This window comes from Callorhinchus milii, unplaced genomic scaffold (genome assembly GCF_018977255.1).
Source record: "Callorhinchus milii isolate IMCB2004 unplaced genomic scaffold, IMCB_Cmil_1.0 Scaffold25, whole genome shotgun sequence".
Lineage (NCBI taxonomy): Eukaryota > Metazoa > Chordata > Chondrichthyes > Chimaeriformes > Callorhinchidae > Callorhinchus > Callorhinchus milii.
This window is the reverse complement of record NW_024704766.1, coordinates 7,873,710-7,888,299: the sequence shown is the minus strand read 5'-3', so window position 1 is coordinate 7,888,299 and position 14,590 is coordinate 7,873,710. Positions and strand designations below refer to the sequence as shown.

The following is a 14,590-nucleotide window of genomic DNA, read 5'->3' as shown; positions in this document are numbered from 1 at the left end:
GTGGTTTTGAATGAAGCCTTTGTTGCACTGAATAATAAATAGTTTGGGGATTGTATGGTTTATGGGCTGGGGTGGTCTAGGTGGAGGCAGGGTTCCTGAATTGAATGTTACCAGCCCATTCTCTGGCTGGGGAAATAATTTATAAAATCTTTGATAAAAATATCTGGATGCTTTCTGACCTGTAAGGGTCAGGTGGGGGGGGGGAAGGGTCAGTACTGGAGATAGGGAGAAAGGGGAGGTTATCGGCCTGCTTCATGGGTGAAACAAACCTCCCCCCTCAATCTTGATAGATTGGCCATAATCGAGGTGGAGAGGAAAGAGTAACTATTCCGTCTCAGATTTCCTTGGTCATGTGCATTACTCCCTGAAGGTTGTTTTGTTGTTTGAGTTATATATATATATATATATATATATATATATTATAATATATAAAATTATGATATATATGTATATACACTATATATACATATGTGATTAGAACGTATGTGTATACACACGTATATGATTGGATGGAAGTTGCAGCCATTTGTTTGAAGCCTAATATTGGAGTCACAGAGTTGTGCTGTGTAATGTAAAGATTCTGCTTCCCTTCAGTGTATCTTTCTCTCCTCGTCTCTTCCTTTCCCTTCTCCCCAACCCACCCAATCGCAGCTTCAGGTCCCTGTGGTACAATCCCACACACCAGCCTGCCGTCCAGCTCCTTTCTTTGTAATAAATAACAATTTCGCTGAAAAGGGAACAAAACCACTCCTAGGATCTGCATCAGTACAACACACAGGACATGGTGAGCTGGAGTCAGCTCGGTGTTTGTTTGGGTTGATCAAATAGCTTGTGCTTCCATGTTGTATACCATCATGACATGACCTCATTGCCTCCCCTGAAACAAATAAATTTGGTCACTCAATCCACGACTGTTTAGGGCTGTTGTTGTGCGCAATTGGCTGCTGCGTTTTGTCTACAAAATATACAGTCAATTCTGTGAAGCGCTTTGAGACGTCTCAAAGACGTGTTAAGGCGCTATATCAAATGCAAGGATTATTATAATTACTGGCTTGCAATTACACTGGAATGTGTGCTATTCTGGAGCATAGATCCTCAAATTTGCTTAGCCTGTTTGTCCCTCCATCCTAAACCGGTTTTAACATTGAAGGCACTTCCATGCGGTTTATTATGTGGAGAGGAAGCTTCTGTTTTGTCAGTGAGCAACAGCCCCCTGGGGGATATGTATTGTTAACTAGCCCAAGAAGTATGCACACTGTACTCTGTACAGGACAATGTAAAGGAGGATGGAGCTGCAGGATTGTGCTTCTACCTTCAGTTGGGAAGTAGTTCTTTTCACTTATTTTTTAAGTTTAATTAATACAAATGGTTGGAAAAAAATACAAAAGGGCCGAGAGGCAGCTACTCCGCAGTGCCTGGGGAGTGACCGACTGGAGCCCATTCGAGAACTCCTGAGAATCCTATTGTAATAATAATAATTTGGTCACTTCAATCCATGATTGTTTGGGACGCTGCTGTGCGCAATTGGCTGCCGCATTTCACCCACAAACTATACAGTCAGTTCACTTTACAGTATATTCTGTGAAGTGCTTTGAGACATCTCGAAGACTTGATAAGGTGTTTTGTCAAATGTAAGGATTATTATAGTTGGATTCTATGATGATTCTGTCTCGTAACCTGATTCGTGCTGTTATTGATTTGGTGTCTTGTTCTGCAGCTCCCTGAAAGGTGAGGGATCAAGACTGGTTTCAGGGGGTTTCAATTGAGTCACAAGCTTATTTTCTCCCCCAACCTCCCCCACTCTAAGTATTTACTGATGTGGATTGAGAACCAGGCGCCCAATCTGCAGAGATATGCCTACTGGTGACTGATTCCCATCACATTGTGTTGTGTCAATTATTCCTGTTTTTTCAGTATTTTCCGGGACTATTATTGGAGGTTTTCAAATGTAATTGCAAAGAGAATTAAAAAAAATCCCTTCTGATAAGCATGTCCTCAGTGTTGGCTGGACAGTCCACTCTCTGATGTTAATGATGCTGCAAGAGCACGAGTGTGGAGTCGGCATATGTTACAGCAAAATATTTGCTTTGCTGCGCAAACCCCAGTGGGGTTCCCAGCATGAATTGTGTGGATGCTCAGGTCAGGTGAACTTCATAGCCCATGTTGCCATCCTACCTCCGACATAGTGTCTATTGCTGTGTTTAGCCAGGTCTTTTTCTCCCTGCCAAACATTGTGCAGGTTTAATGTGCATGCCAACATCTAACCACTGTCACTGCTCTGAGATGTGCAATTGCAGATGAGCATTGGTGGATGCTTGTGGAGTCCTGTAGCTCAGTGATTAAGAGCACTCACCGCAAAAGTGAGAGGACCTGGGTTTGATTCCTGGACAGGGCGAAATGTTAGGCAAGATTCCTTACTCCACACACCTGTTTACCTAGCAGTAAGTAAGAACCCGGTTGTTAGTTGAGTGGTGGATTGCTTTTCCAGGGGTAATCATTACTTTAAAATATAATTTGATCACTCAATCCACAACTGCTTACGGGATACTGCTGTGTGCAATTGGCCAAACTGTTTTGCCCAAACTACAGTCAATTCACTTTGCAGTATATTCTGTGAAGAGCTTTGAAATGTCTAGAAGACATGATAAGGTGGTGTATCAAATGCAACGATTATTATTATCTCGTTCATACACATGTGTTTCTACAACCTGATTGCGCAAGATGGTTGAAGCTCATTGTGATTTGATCATCGATGGCGGAGAAGGCTGGGAATTGAACTGATCAATCAGGAAACCAAACATTTCCTGATGGTTTGAAGAATTTGTTGAGTTTTTAACACATGATGTTTGGGAGTGCGACAATAATCAGTTTACTTTCCCTCGGGGGCAGTGTCAGTGCTCAACAATTGCAACAATTTGCATTTATATTGTAAAGCGCCCTTCCTGTGGGTCAGGTGTGGGGTGAGGGTTGGGGTCAGGTGTGGGGTGAGGGTTGGGGTCAGGTGTGGGGTGAGGGTTGGGGTCAGGTGAGGGGTGAGGGTTGGGGTCAGGTGTGGGGTGAGGGTTGGGGTCAGGTGTGGGGTGAGGGTTGGGGTCAGGTGTGGGGTGAGGGTTGGGGTCAGGTGAGGGGTGAGGGTTGGGGTCAGGTGTGGGGTGAGGGTTGGGGTCAGGTGTGGGGTGAGGGTTGGGGTCAGGTGAGGGGTGAGGGTTGGGGTCAGGTGAGGGGTGAGGGTTGGGGTCAGGTGTGGGGTGAGGGTTGGGGTCAGGTGAGGGGTGAGGGTTGGGGTCAGGTGTGGGGTGAGGGTTGGGGTCAGGTGTGGGGTGAGGGTTGGGGTCAGGTGTGGGGTGAGGGTTGGGGTCAGGTGTGGGGTGAGGGTTGGGGTCAGGTGTGGGGTGAGGGTTGGGGTCAGGTGTGGGGTGAGGGTTGGGGTCAGGTGTGGGGTGAGGGTTGGGGTCAGGTGAGGGGTGAGGGTTGGGGTCAGGTGTGGGGTGAGGGTTGGGGTCAGGTGTGGGGTGAGGGTTGGGGTCAGGTGAGGGGTGAGGGTTGGGGTCAGGTGAGGGGTGAGGGTTGGGGTCAGGTGTGGGGTGAGGGTTGGGGTCAGGTGAGGGGTGAGGGTTGGGGTCAGGTGTGGGGTGAGGGTTGGGGTCAGGTGTGGGGTGAGGGTTGGGGTCAGGTGTGGGGTGAGGGTTGGGGTCAGGTGTGGGGTGAGGGTTGGGGTCAGGTGTGGGGTGAGGGTTGGGGTCAGGTGTGGGGTGAGGGCCCTTTAAGAATGGTCACGTGAGGCGGACGGTCATGTGACGGGAACATGGCGGCGCTGCTGCAGTGGAGACGCTTTGTTTTCTTTGACAAGGAGTCGGTGAAGGAGACGGGCGATGGCGGCGGCGGCGGCGGCACGGATTTCCGCTTCCCCGGGGACTCCGCCATCAGCGTGTGCGCCAGCGGCCGGGGCAGCCTGGTGCTGGGGGATATCCTGCACATAGGCCCCGAGCCTGGGGCTCGATTTGGGTCAGGGCCCGGGGAAAGGGCAACAGTAAGCAGGGGAGCGGTTCCTGGGCAGCCCGGGGCAGGGGAGCGGCAGTGAGGAGGGAGAGGGAGCGGCCGAGCCCAGAGACAACGTGATAAACACTGACATTGTGGGTTTCGTCCACAGAATATACAGTTACTACACTTTACAGTGTATCCTGTGAAGCGCTTTGAGACATCTCAACCACGTGATAAGGCACTGTGTCAAATGCCAGAATTATTATTTAATCACAAGCGGATTAATGGTTAACTGTTATCGTCCTTTACTGTAGGGTCACTATATTTTGTAAACTAAATCTGGAGACACAGACAGACACAGACAGACAGACACACACACACACAGACAGACACACACACACAGACAGACACACACACACAGACAGACACACACACACAGACACACACACAGACACACACAGACAGACAGACACACACACACAGACAGACACACACACACAGACAGACACACACACACACACACAGACACACACACACACAGACACACACAGACAGACAGACAGACAGACACACAGACAGACACACACACATATATATATATATATAATTGAACTTTTTCCATTTCCAACCAGCCCTTCTCGGCCAAAGCTCTGGAATGTGTTGTTGCTAACCAGCTTTGCTCTCACCTCTCCCTCCTCGAACCCCTCCAGTCTGGTTTCTGCCTTGACTCCCCACAGCAGAGACAGCGCTATCACAAACGATGACCTCTCTCTCTGTGACCAGGGCTCCCTCTGCCTCCTCGTCCTCCTGGACCTCTCCGCCATGTTCGACACAGTCATCCTCCTCCAGCACGTCTCCTCCCTCCTCAGTGGGACCCCACTAGTCTGGTTCGAGTCCTACCTAACAAACTGCCTTCACTTTATCTCTTAAATGGCTGCTCCTCCCGCCCCCCACTCAGTCACCTGTGATGTACCCCAGGGCTCCATCCTTGGCCTCCTCCACTTCCTCATCTATATGCTCCTCTTGGTGATGTCATCCACAGACTTGGGGTAAATACACAAATCTACTTCTCCAGCTGTGACCTCAGGTCCCCTGATGTTCTCTCAGCTCGTCTGGGCAAACATCAGGGCCTGGAGGAGCAAAAACTTTGTTCAACGTAATGTTGACAATAAGCCATATTTATTGGCTCCCGTCAACATCTTCTATCATGCGGCTCTGATCTCCTCAACCTCCCGGGTATATCTCTCAGACTTACCGAACTGGCGTGTAACCGAAGTGTGAGGTACGACCCACAGCTGTCCTTCCCTTTGAGATGCCTCAAAGTGCTTCACAGAATATACAGAGTGAAGTGACTGTATATCTTGTGGGCTTTTAGAATGTTATTGGTCTTGCTCAGTTTGTGGCTGAACTCAAAAGAGGGCAAAATTGGCCCCAGAAACATAACACCTTATCTGGGGACTTTCCCCGGGAATCAGGGACATATCAGGGACACTCTACTTTATTGTTGGCCTACCTCTCAACCCCCATGTGTGAGATAACTTGCAACAGCTTACACTTATACAGCACCTTCAGGTAGCAAAACCTCTCAAAAGCGCTTTGCTTTTCAGGGCAAAACCATAGGCAAGTTTCCTTACTCCACACGCCTGTTTACCTAGGAGTAAGTAGGAACCCGGTTATTATTTGGTCGACAGATCACTTTTCCTGGGGTAATCCCTAAAAAATCAGTCACTTAATCCATGGCTGTTTGTGGGACGCTGCTGTGGGCAACTGGCTGCTGCGTTTTGCCCACAAAATATACAATTCATTTTTCAGTATATTCTGTGAATTGCTTTGAGATGTCTCGAAGACGTGATAAAATGCAAGGATTATTATTTGCGGAGACGGAGTGGGAGCCTGAGCTGGGAGGGAGGGTGTGGCTGAAGGTGCAGTCAGAGACAGGAATTTCAAAACGATTTTAAAGCGAAGAAGGGAGCTGGCGAGGTCTGAAATTTGGGGCTGTGCTGCTCGCTCACTGGCTGCCCAGTGTGTCCTGGTGTTAATGGTACGGAGATCATATATTTAAGTTATATTTAAGCCAGCGCCTTGGGATGTCTTCTCGATATGAAAGACATTGTAGTGCAATTTGTTCTACTGTTTGAGCAGCTGGCATACAGAGGAAGGAAATTGCCTGACTCCTTCAATAACAATAGGCTTTTCGAAATCCCAAATCTTTTTGATGTTAACTTGTTCTCAGTGTTTTCTTTTTGTGAGGAGGTGACCTCCTGAGCACCTTCCTCACCTGTGTCTTCATCCCAAGTGCGTTCCTTAACTCTGTGGCACATATCGAAGGTAATATCTGGTTCCTGACCCGCACTCTGCTGGTCAACTCGTTCCAGGCCTACAAACTGCGGGTGACGCACCTGTATCAGCTCAAACAGCACAGCATCCTGGTGTCAGTGGGCGCAGACGAGCTAGGCATCAACCCGCTGGTGAGTGGGGGTTGTGGGAGAATGTAAAGGTCTTAGCAATGCACGATGATTTAATAAACTGGTCACGTTTCACCCAAACACAAAAGTGACTTGATGGGGGAGACGAACAGCGTCCTCCTAAGTTGTAAATTCTTTGATAACAGATGTGTTTAATTGTTCATGAGAATAAGAGATTGTGGATTCCTGTAGCTCAGTGGTTAGAGCACTTTCCTCGCAAGTTGAATTCCCAGACAGGGCGAAACCTTAGGCAAGTTTCCTTACTCCACACGCCTTTGTTACCAGCAGTAAGTAGGATCCCGGTTGTTAGTCGATTGGTGGGCTGAATTGTAGCTGTATCAAATGCAAGGATTATTATATTAGTGTTATTTTATTATATTATTATAGTATATTATGTTATATTTTTATTATATTATAGAGGCTCTGTTTGTTCCTGCGCAAGCTCCAGAGAAACCTCGGCCGGGTCTCCAGATTCCCTTTCTTCTCTTCCAGGTGAAGGTGTGGAACCTGGACAAACGGGACAGCAGCGGGAATCCACTCTGCACCCGGATATTTTCCGCAATTCCAGGAAACAAACCCACGGAAGTGACATGTTTGACTGTGCACGAAAATCTCAACTACATGGCCATAGGTAAGTGGGAATGGCTGGGGGAAGGGGGCAGGGGAGGGGGGTGGGTGTTCTCTTGAAAGCACTGGGCCCCACAACAACAATACTTACACAGCACCCTTCAGCCAGGATAGCGTCTCCAAGAATAAAACAATTACAGACAGTGTTAACCCCAGACCTTTCTTATTGGTGTGGTCGGGGCTCACTTGGACATGGGTGGTGGTGTGGAGGGGGCTCAGCTGTCCAATCAGAGTGATGCCAATCACAGCTTTTTAAAGTGTTTAGACCAGGAAAGTTTGCCAGATAGCAATATCAATGGCAAGCTATCCGGTTTTAGCTGGTTAGACTCCAGCAGTTACCCCAATGCACACTCTGGTCTTCCCAAAGCCTTGGTTCTTGCCAACCCGCGCCTAATACTTTCTGGGAATTAGGTAAGCAGAATGCGTCCCTCCAAGGAGAGAGAGAGAGTGTGCATTCCTTTCCAATCTAACTACAACTGGGATTTCCATGTGAAGGTGCAATGCATGGAAATTCTCAGCTTGGTTTGGATACTCTTAAGGTTGGTAATGTGAGAGACACTGGCTGGCCAAAAACAAATAGACCAGGAGCAGTTTCTGTTGGTGCTCAGAGCTGATCAGTGGGAGGGTGGGTGGGAGGTGGCTGTGGAGGGGATGATTGACGTGTGGTCTCTCTGGGGGGTAGGCTTCACTGACGGCAGTGTGGTGCTCAAGAAAGGCGATATCACTCGGGACAGACACAGTAAGACGGATGTGCTGCCCGAGGAGACCTACCCCATCACCGGCCTTGGCTTCCAGCAATCCAGCAAACTCACCCATCTCTTCGTGGTGACCACACATAATGTCAAGGTAATTGGGAACAAAATAAGGGACTGAAACCTGCCCCAACACCACCGCCCCCCCCCACCCAGAGTCCCGTAGGGTAGTGGTTAGTGCGCTCGCCTCGCAAGCCAGTGATTCCAGGGTGAAACTTTAGGCAAGTTTCTTTACTCCACACCCTCTGTTTACCTAGCAGTGAGTAGGAACCCGTTGTCAGATTGCTTTCGGGGGTAATGATCCTTCCAAGAAAAAAAATGTGGTCACTCAATCCATGACTGTTTGTGGGGACGCTGCTGTGCGCAATTGGCTGCCACGTTTCGCCCACAAAATATATAGTCAATTCACTTTACAGTATATTCTGTGAAGCGCTTTGAGACGTCTCAACAATATGCTAAAGTGCTATATCAAATGCAAAGATTATTATTACCCTCTATATATCTGTTCTCATCTGTTCTTCCCTGCTCCTTGTGTGACATGTTGCTCTCTTTCTGCCTCTGTGTCAGTCATATAACCTGTCGCAGAAGGATTTCCCAGCCACGGAACTGAACAGCCAGGGTTGCAGCCTGCGCTGCTCAGCCCTGTGCGATCCCTCGCAGGACAACCAATTCATGGTGGCGGGGGACGAGTGCGTGTACCTGTACCAGCCCGAAGAGCGAGGACCCTGCTTCGCTTTCAACGGCCGGAAGCAAGTTGTGCACTGGTATCGTGGCTACCTGGTCATCGTGTCCAAGGAGAAGAAGCCGCCCAAGTACGTGAGGCTTTGTCATCTGGATAAACAGCGAAGGCCTGATGCATGTGGCTGAGAGACTAACAACAACTTGCATTTACACAGCGCTCCTCACGCAGGGTAGTGGTCCCAGAAAGCTTGACAGTGGCGGAGCACATCACCGAGCCGGGGGGAGGGGGAGGTCTCCAGGCACAGCCTGAAGATGGGGAAGGAAGTGGTAAGGTGGAGGGATAGAGGAAGATTACTGGCGATTCACAGAAGGCAATGATTCCTCCTTTATACCCCTGTAGACACCCACTTATAACCGGCAGGGCCAAACATCACGCAAGTTTCCTTACTCTACACACCTCTGATTACCTAGCAGTAAGTAGGAACTCGCTTGTTAGTCAATTGGCGGGGGTAATAATCCCTTCAAAATACATTTTTTTGAATAATAATGTGGTCACTCAATCTACGAATGTTTGTGTTACGCTGCTGTGCACAATTGGCTGCTGCGTTTCACCCACAAAATATACATCACTACACTTTACAGTATATCCTGTGAAGAGCTTTGAGATGTCTCAATGATGTAATAAGGATCTTTACGGAACTAAGAGAGGAAACTGCAGAAACTCTGACACAAATCTTTCAGAAATCACTGAATACTGGAGAGGTGCCAGGGGACTGGAGAAAGGGCAGATTTCTCCTATTCTCCTATTGTTACTCCTATTTTTAAGAAAGTTAACAAAAGTAACCCAGGAAACTACAGACCAGTAAGTTTGACGTCCATTGTGGGTAAAATTAAGGAGATTCTTATTGAGGATAAAATCACAGAGCACCTGGACAGAAATAAAATCATAAATGATAGTTAATATGGGTTCATGAAGGAGAGGTTTTGCCAATCTAATTTATTGGTTTTCTTTGGCAGTGTGACAAGGGAGCTTGATAAGGGTAAGGCTGTGGATGTTGTGTATCTGGATTGCAGTAAGACCTTTGATACAGTTCCTCTTGAGAGGCTGGTACTGAAAATAAAGAAAGCAGGAATCAGTGGAAGTATATTACAATAGATATGTAAACTGGTTGACCGGAAGAACCCAGAGGGTGTTGGTACAGGGAACGTTATCAGACTGGGAAAATGTTACCAGGGGAGTTCCACAAGGGTCTTAGGACCTCTTTTGTTTAATATTTTTATAAATGATCTGGAACTAGGAGTTGCAAGCAGTGGCTAAGTTTGCAGTTAACACCAAGCTAATGAAGGTAGTAGATTGAGAAGCTGAACAAGACAAGTCACAGGAGGATTTGAACATACTTGTGAATTGGGCAGATTGGTGGCAGATGAAATTCAATGTGGAGAAATGTAAAGTGCTTCACATCGGGATAAAAAATCCTGGAAGGGACTATTATTTGAACGAAAGGAAAATAATATGTATGGAAAATGAAAAGGACCTGGGGTTCCTGATTGATAATAAATTGAACTCTCGCATCAATGCCTGGCAGTGAGTAAAGCAAACCAGATGTTGGGATGTATCAAAAGACCAATAGCAAGCCGAACTAGTGGGATAATCCTGCCACTGTATAAATCATTGGTGAGACTGTACTTCGAGACTGTGTACAGTTCTGGTCACCGCAGTACAAAAAGGATATGAGAGAAATCAAGAGGATACAGAGGAAGGAAACCAGAATGATTGAGGGAATGGAAGGACTGGACTATGAGAAGAGACTAAGTAAACTAGGCGTGTTCACACTAGAAACGAGAAGATTGAGAGGTGACATGATTGCTGTCTTTAAGATTCTAAAGGGACAAAACAGTATAGATCATGACAAACTGTTTCAACTTGTCCAGAATATAAAACCAGAGGACACGGGCTGCGATTGAAGGGGGTAAACTCAGAACAAATCTACCAAACACTATGTCAGTGAGCGAATAGTGAACCTGTGGAACAGGCTCCCTAGGGAGATGGTTAAAGCAGGAAATGTTGATTCCTTCAAACACAGATTAGATAGTTTTCTTTTAGGGAATAACATTATGGGATATAGTACATAGGGAGTTTGGGATGTGTGCATGTGTTGGAAAAAAAAACGAGTTTTCAAGTTTCAATCAAGCACAACTACTGTTTGCAACCAGAGTGGTGTTTATTAAACTCCAGGATCCGTCCAAGTTCCCAATGGGCGTGGGCAAGTAGGCACAATCAATCAATTCACTAACAGGACAATACTACCGTGTAATCCCTCCTCGTGGTCGTCTACTTCTGCCTTCTAGCTCTCAGTCTTCCATCCACGATAGTTACTGTCCTGGGCGCCGATCTTGGTCGGGCACAGTGTCTTCAGCTTGTGTCCATCCAGTCATGGTGCGGACATTAGGTCACCTGGCCAAAATCATGCTGGGTTCACGTGAACATTTCATGAGGTGTACGTGCCTCAGACATACAAACACACCGTCATTGAGACAATCCGTTATCTCATGTACGTGCAGGACAGTAGTACACATCTTGTCCTTGAGACACTTACGTGATCTCGTGAGTGTCAGCTCATGAGTTTCAGTCCAGTTGCCACCCCACACACACTTAACTTAAAAGTTAACCCGTTCGCAACATCTATTATGATTCTAACATTATACAAAATGTGTAAATTCTAACAGTCCCCACCTTGATACCGAATTAACATGAGGTATAATAAAACTACGAAAGAAAAAAAAAAATCACACAACCAGGGAGGGAGGGTGGTACTTCCAGGCAACAGGGTGGATGGCAGCAACTTTGCCAGCCTTTCCACCATTCCCTACAGAGGGTACCTCGGAGGAAACCACACTAGACATAACTTTAAGAAAAATAAACTTCACACCCATAACAGCGAACTAAACGCAAAGCAAGATCACAACAATAATAATTAGCCCATGTAACAGTGAACTTCCAATAGAACCAACCAAGCAGTGGTCCATGCCCAAAGAGATGAAGGTGGGGTCTGCTTCAATTTATCCATCTCTTTCCGGATATGATCAGTCAAGCTACTTATATTCTCGGAGTTATCCGGAATATATGTACAACACTCAGACCCAATTATGGCGCATGCACCTCCTTCTTTGGCCAACACGAAATCTAATGCCATGCGATTTTGCAACGGCACCGTCCGAATAGCAACTACTTCAGCGATCAAAAAATCAACAGCTTCTGCTATATCATTTGCCACCTGCTCAAGGATTTTAGCCATACTAATGCTCTCTTGGGAAAGCTTAGAAGTTCCATACATGGGAAAAGCAATAGCAAAGAAACGTTCGGCCTTAGTGATGGATCTTTTGTTAATATGGTGGTCATTTAATAACTTATAGGCGTGTCTTAGACCTGGGACAACATAAGCGAGATAGCATTTCTCTGTCCAATTAAGCGGCAGCAATGGATAGGCCTTGTTTCCGCATACAAAATAAGTGTTATTATACGCAGTAATGTTGGGTCCCAACCTCAGGGGAATCCAAACTTGGCTAAAGGAAGTACCTGTGTTGAGGTTTTTGAAACTGAGGATGGTATATGGCCAATGCCGTGGGTGGGAACACGTATCGTTACCTATCACAAATGTCTGGGCACATTTGCTCTCTCCTACATGAAATCCCCCAGTTATATTGCGGGAGATGCAAATCTCACCTGAAGGGGAGTTGGGAACACTCAATGTCGGGGGTGAGAGGGTAACATCATATGGTGGTTGGTAATACCCACGGTATTCCTTGAAATTATACCCTGCCGATTCCCACCGTCTTCAATCGTCCCCACTAGGAATTGACCAGTTGCATGCAGAGGCGTGGTTAACATTCGTCTGATTTTGGTTGAAATACCAAAATGCAGTTAAGCTCATATTGCCAGGAATGGCCCTTCCATGTTTAACAGATGTTGGCATATTAGCGCACACATAACAACTAGACACCTGGTTATTTTGTGCCTATTTGTAGGCTGTTAATAGGAAAGTATTATGGGGGTTTCCAAGTGGTTATCAAGGGAGTATACATGGGAGTTCTGGATTAGTAGTATTAAAACGCCAAGCACCAGGCCTCCAGTAATTGCATCCAGATCCATATTGATACAGAAGATCCGGTAATCACTTGGTTGGTGCCTGCAAAATACAATGTAGTATATATTCAGTCATCAGTTTATCCTTTTCCCTTCTTTACAGTTTTGAGTTGATTCACATGGTACCATTTAGTCAATTTAGAAGACAAAGGCGTGGCAATTAAATATACTGCCGGGCTTGCCTTTTCCAAAATTTCAAAAGGCCCTTTCCATCGCGGGGCAAAAGGAGATTCCTTTTTCCCATACACGCGGACCATGACTTCATCTCCAATTTTATACTCGATATGGTTAACGGTAGTGTCAAATTGTTGTTTCGCCTTACCAGTGTTTGTAGCCACAAACCTGTTGGTTTCCTGTATGATTTTTAGCATCTTTTTCAGCCATGTCTCCTCCACAGTTCCCTGCAATTTAACATTACCCTCTAATTGTTCGAGGGCTTGTTTAGTCATCACTACTGTACAACCTGGTAGCCTCATTAAACGACCTGTCATCGCTTGATAGGGTGAAATGCCAGTAGTAGCATGTGGGGTGGAGCGAATTGCCATTAGACACAGTGGCAATCCCTTCATCCATTGCGTGGGGTGATCTGCACAAAATTTTGACAACAAAACCTTTAATGTGCGGTTACTTCTTTCTACTACCCCTGAGGATTGAGGATGGTATGACACATGCAATTTGTGATCAATTTCCAGCAATTCCATCAATTTGGTAAAAACTTCGCCCGTGAAATGTGATCCTGATCACTATCCAAAATACCAGGGATTCCCCACCTGCAGATCACCTCACGCAATAAAATGTGTGTAGCAGTGAGCGCTGTGTTATTTTTAGTCGGGAAAGCTTCAATCCATTTTGTGAACTTATCAATAATATCTAAACAGTATTTGTAACCGCCGGCAGCTGTGGACAATGGCCCAATAAAATCAATCTGAATATTGGTCCAAGGGAGAGGGTGCACTTTGCAATAACGCTCGATTAGTAGATCGAGGGGAATTGTGCTGGAGGCACACGAGGCACGTCTTACATCGTTCCCGAATGTCATGAGACAAACCAGGCCACCAGACAGAGCGCAACAACTTAGTGATGGTTTTTGAGGGACCAAAGTGACCACCAGTAGGATGTGAGTGGTATCACTGAAACATCGCATCAGCACAATCTGGTGGAATACACAGGGGAGGCTGAGAGTCCAGAGGAACATGCAAATGGGTGTGCACCAGCCAATCATATTGTGGCTCGGGATAGATATCAAGTCCAGCAAGTTGTTCCTGGTGCCACTCCCTGCAATTTAACTATACAAAATTATACAAAAAGTGTAAATTCTAACACATGCAATCGACAGGAAGGCGAACTAGATGGACCTTGGTGTTTTTTTGTCGAGCATTTCTTATGTTCTTATGTATATCTAATGCATAATGCAAGGATTATTATAGACTCACCCATCCAGCCCTGCCCAGGCCAGTGAGAGCACGGGTCAGGAGGCATGGTATTGTATTTGGAATTTTAATGTGCATATTACTGGCTGACGCTGTGTCTGTTGTGGGCTCAGAGCTGTGTTAGGGACGTATGAGCCTTGCAGATGAGCCTCACTAACAGTCTCGTGTCTCTCGCAGGACGGATTTCTCTGGCACCAATGGCCAGGCTGTGGAGAAGCAGCTGCTGACCATCTACGATCTGGACAATAAATTCATCGCCTACAGTGCAGTGTTTGATGACATCATTGATGTGCTGGCAGAGTGGGGGTCCCTCTACGTGCTGACCGGCAACAGAACACTCAGTGTCCTCCAGGAGAAGGATACCCAGAGCAAGCTGGAGGTACAGTGTGGGGGGCGTGGGCGGTGGAGGAATAGTGTGTGTTGGGGGGGCAGTGAGGTGTGTGGGTGAGGGGGGGCAGTGAGGTGTGTGGGTGGGGGGGAGCAGTGAGGTGTAAGTGGGGGGGTGCAGTG

General features: G+C 46.7%; 1 protein-coding gene across 1 annotated transcript in view; it reads left to right on the top strand.

Annotated features, from left to right (window-relative positions):
* The first annotated feature begins 3,761 nt into the window (after positions 1 to 3,761).
* vps11 (VPS11 core subunit of CORVET and HOPS complexes) overlaps positions 3,762 to 14,590 on the top strand; it is a 22,533-nt gene continuing 11,704 nt past the window's right edge. Inside the window, exons 1-6 of the mRNA XM_007911435.2 lie at positions 3,762 to 3,965; positions 6,301 to 6,449; positions 6,939 to 7,077; positions 7,756 to 7,919; positions 8,393 to 8,637; positions 14,258 to 14,459. Coding sequence (XP_007909626.1) covers positions 3,806 to 3,965; positions 6,301 to 6,449; positions 6,939 to 7,077; positions 7,756 to 7,919; positions 8,393 to 8,637; positions 14,258 to 14,459 — 1,059 coding nt within the window. The 5' untranslated portion in view covers positions 3,762 to 3,805. The remainder of the gene's footprint in view (positions 3,966 to 6,300; positions 6,450 to 6,938; positions 7,078 to 7,755; positions 7,920 to 8,392; positions 8,638 to 14,257; positions 14,460 to 14,590) is intronic.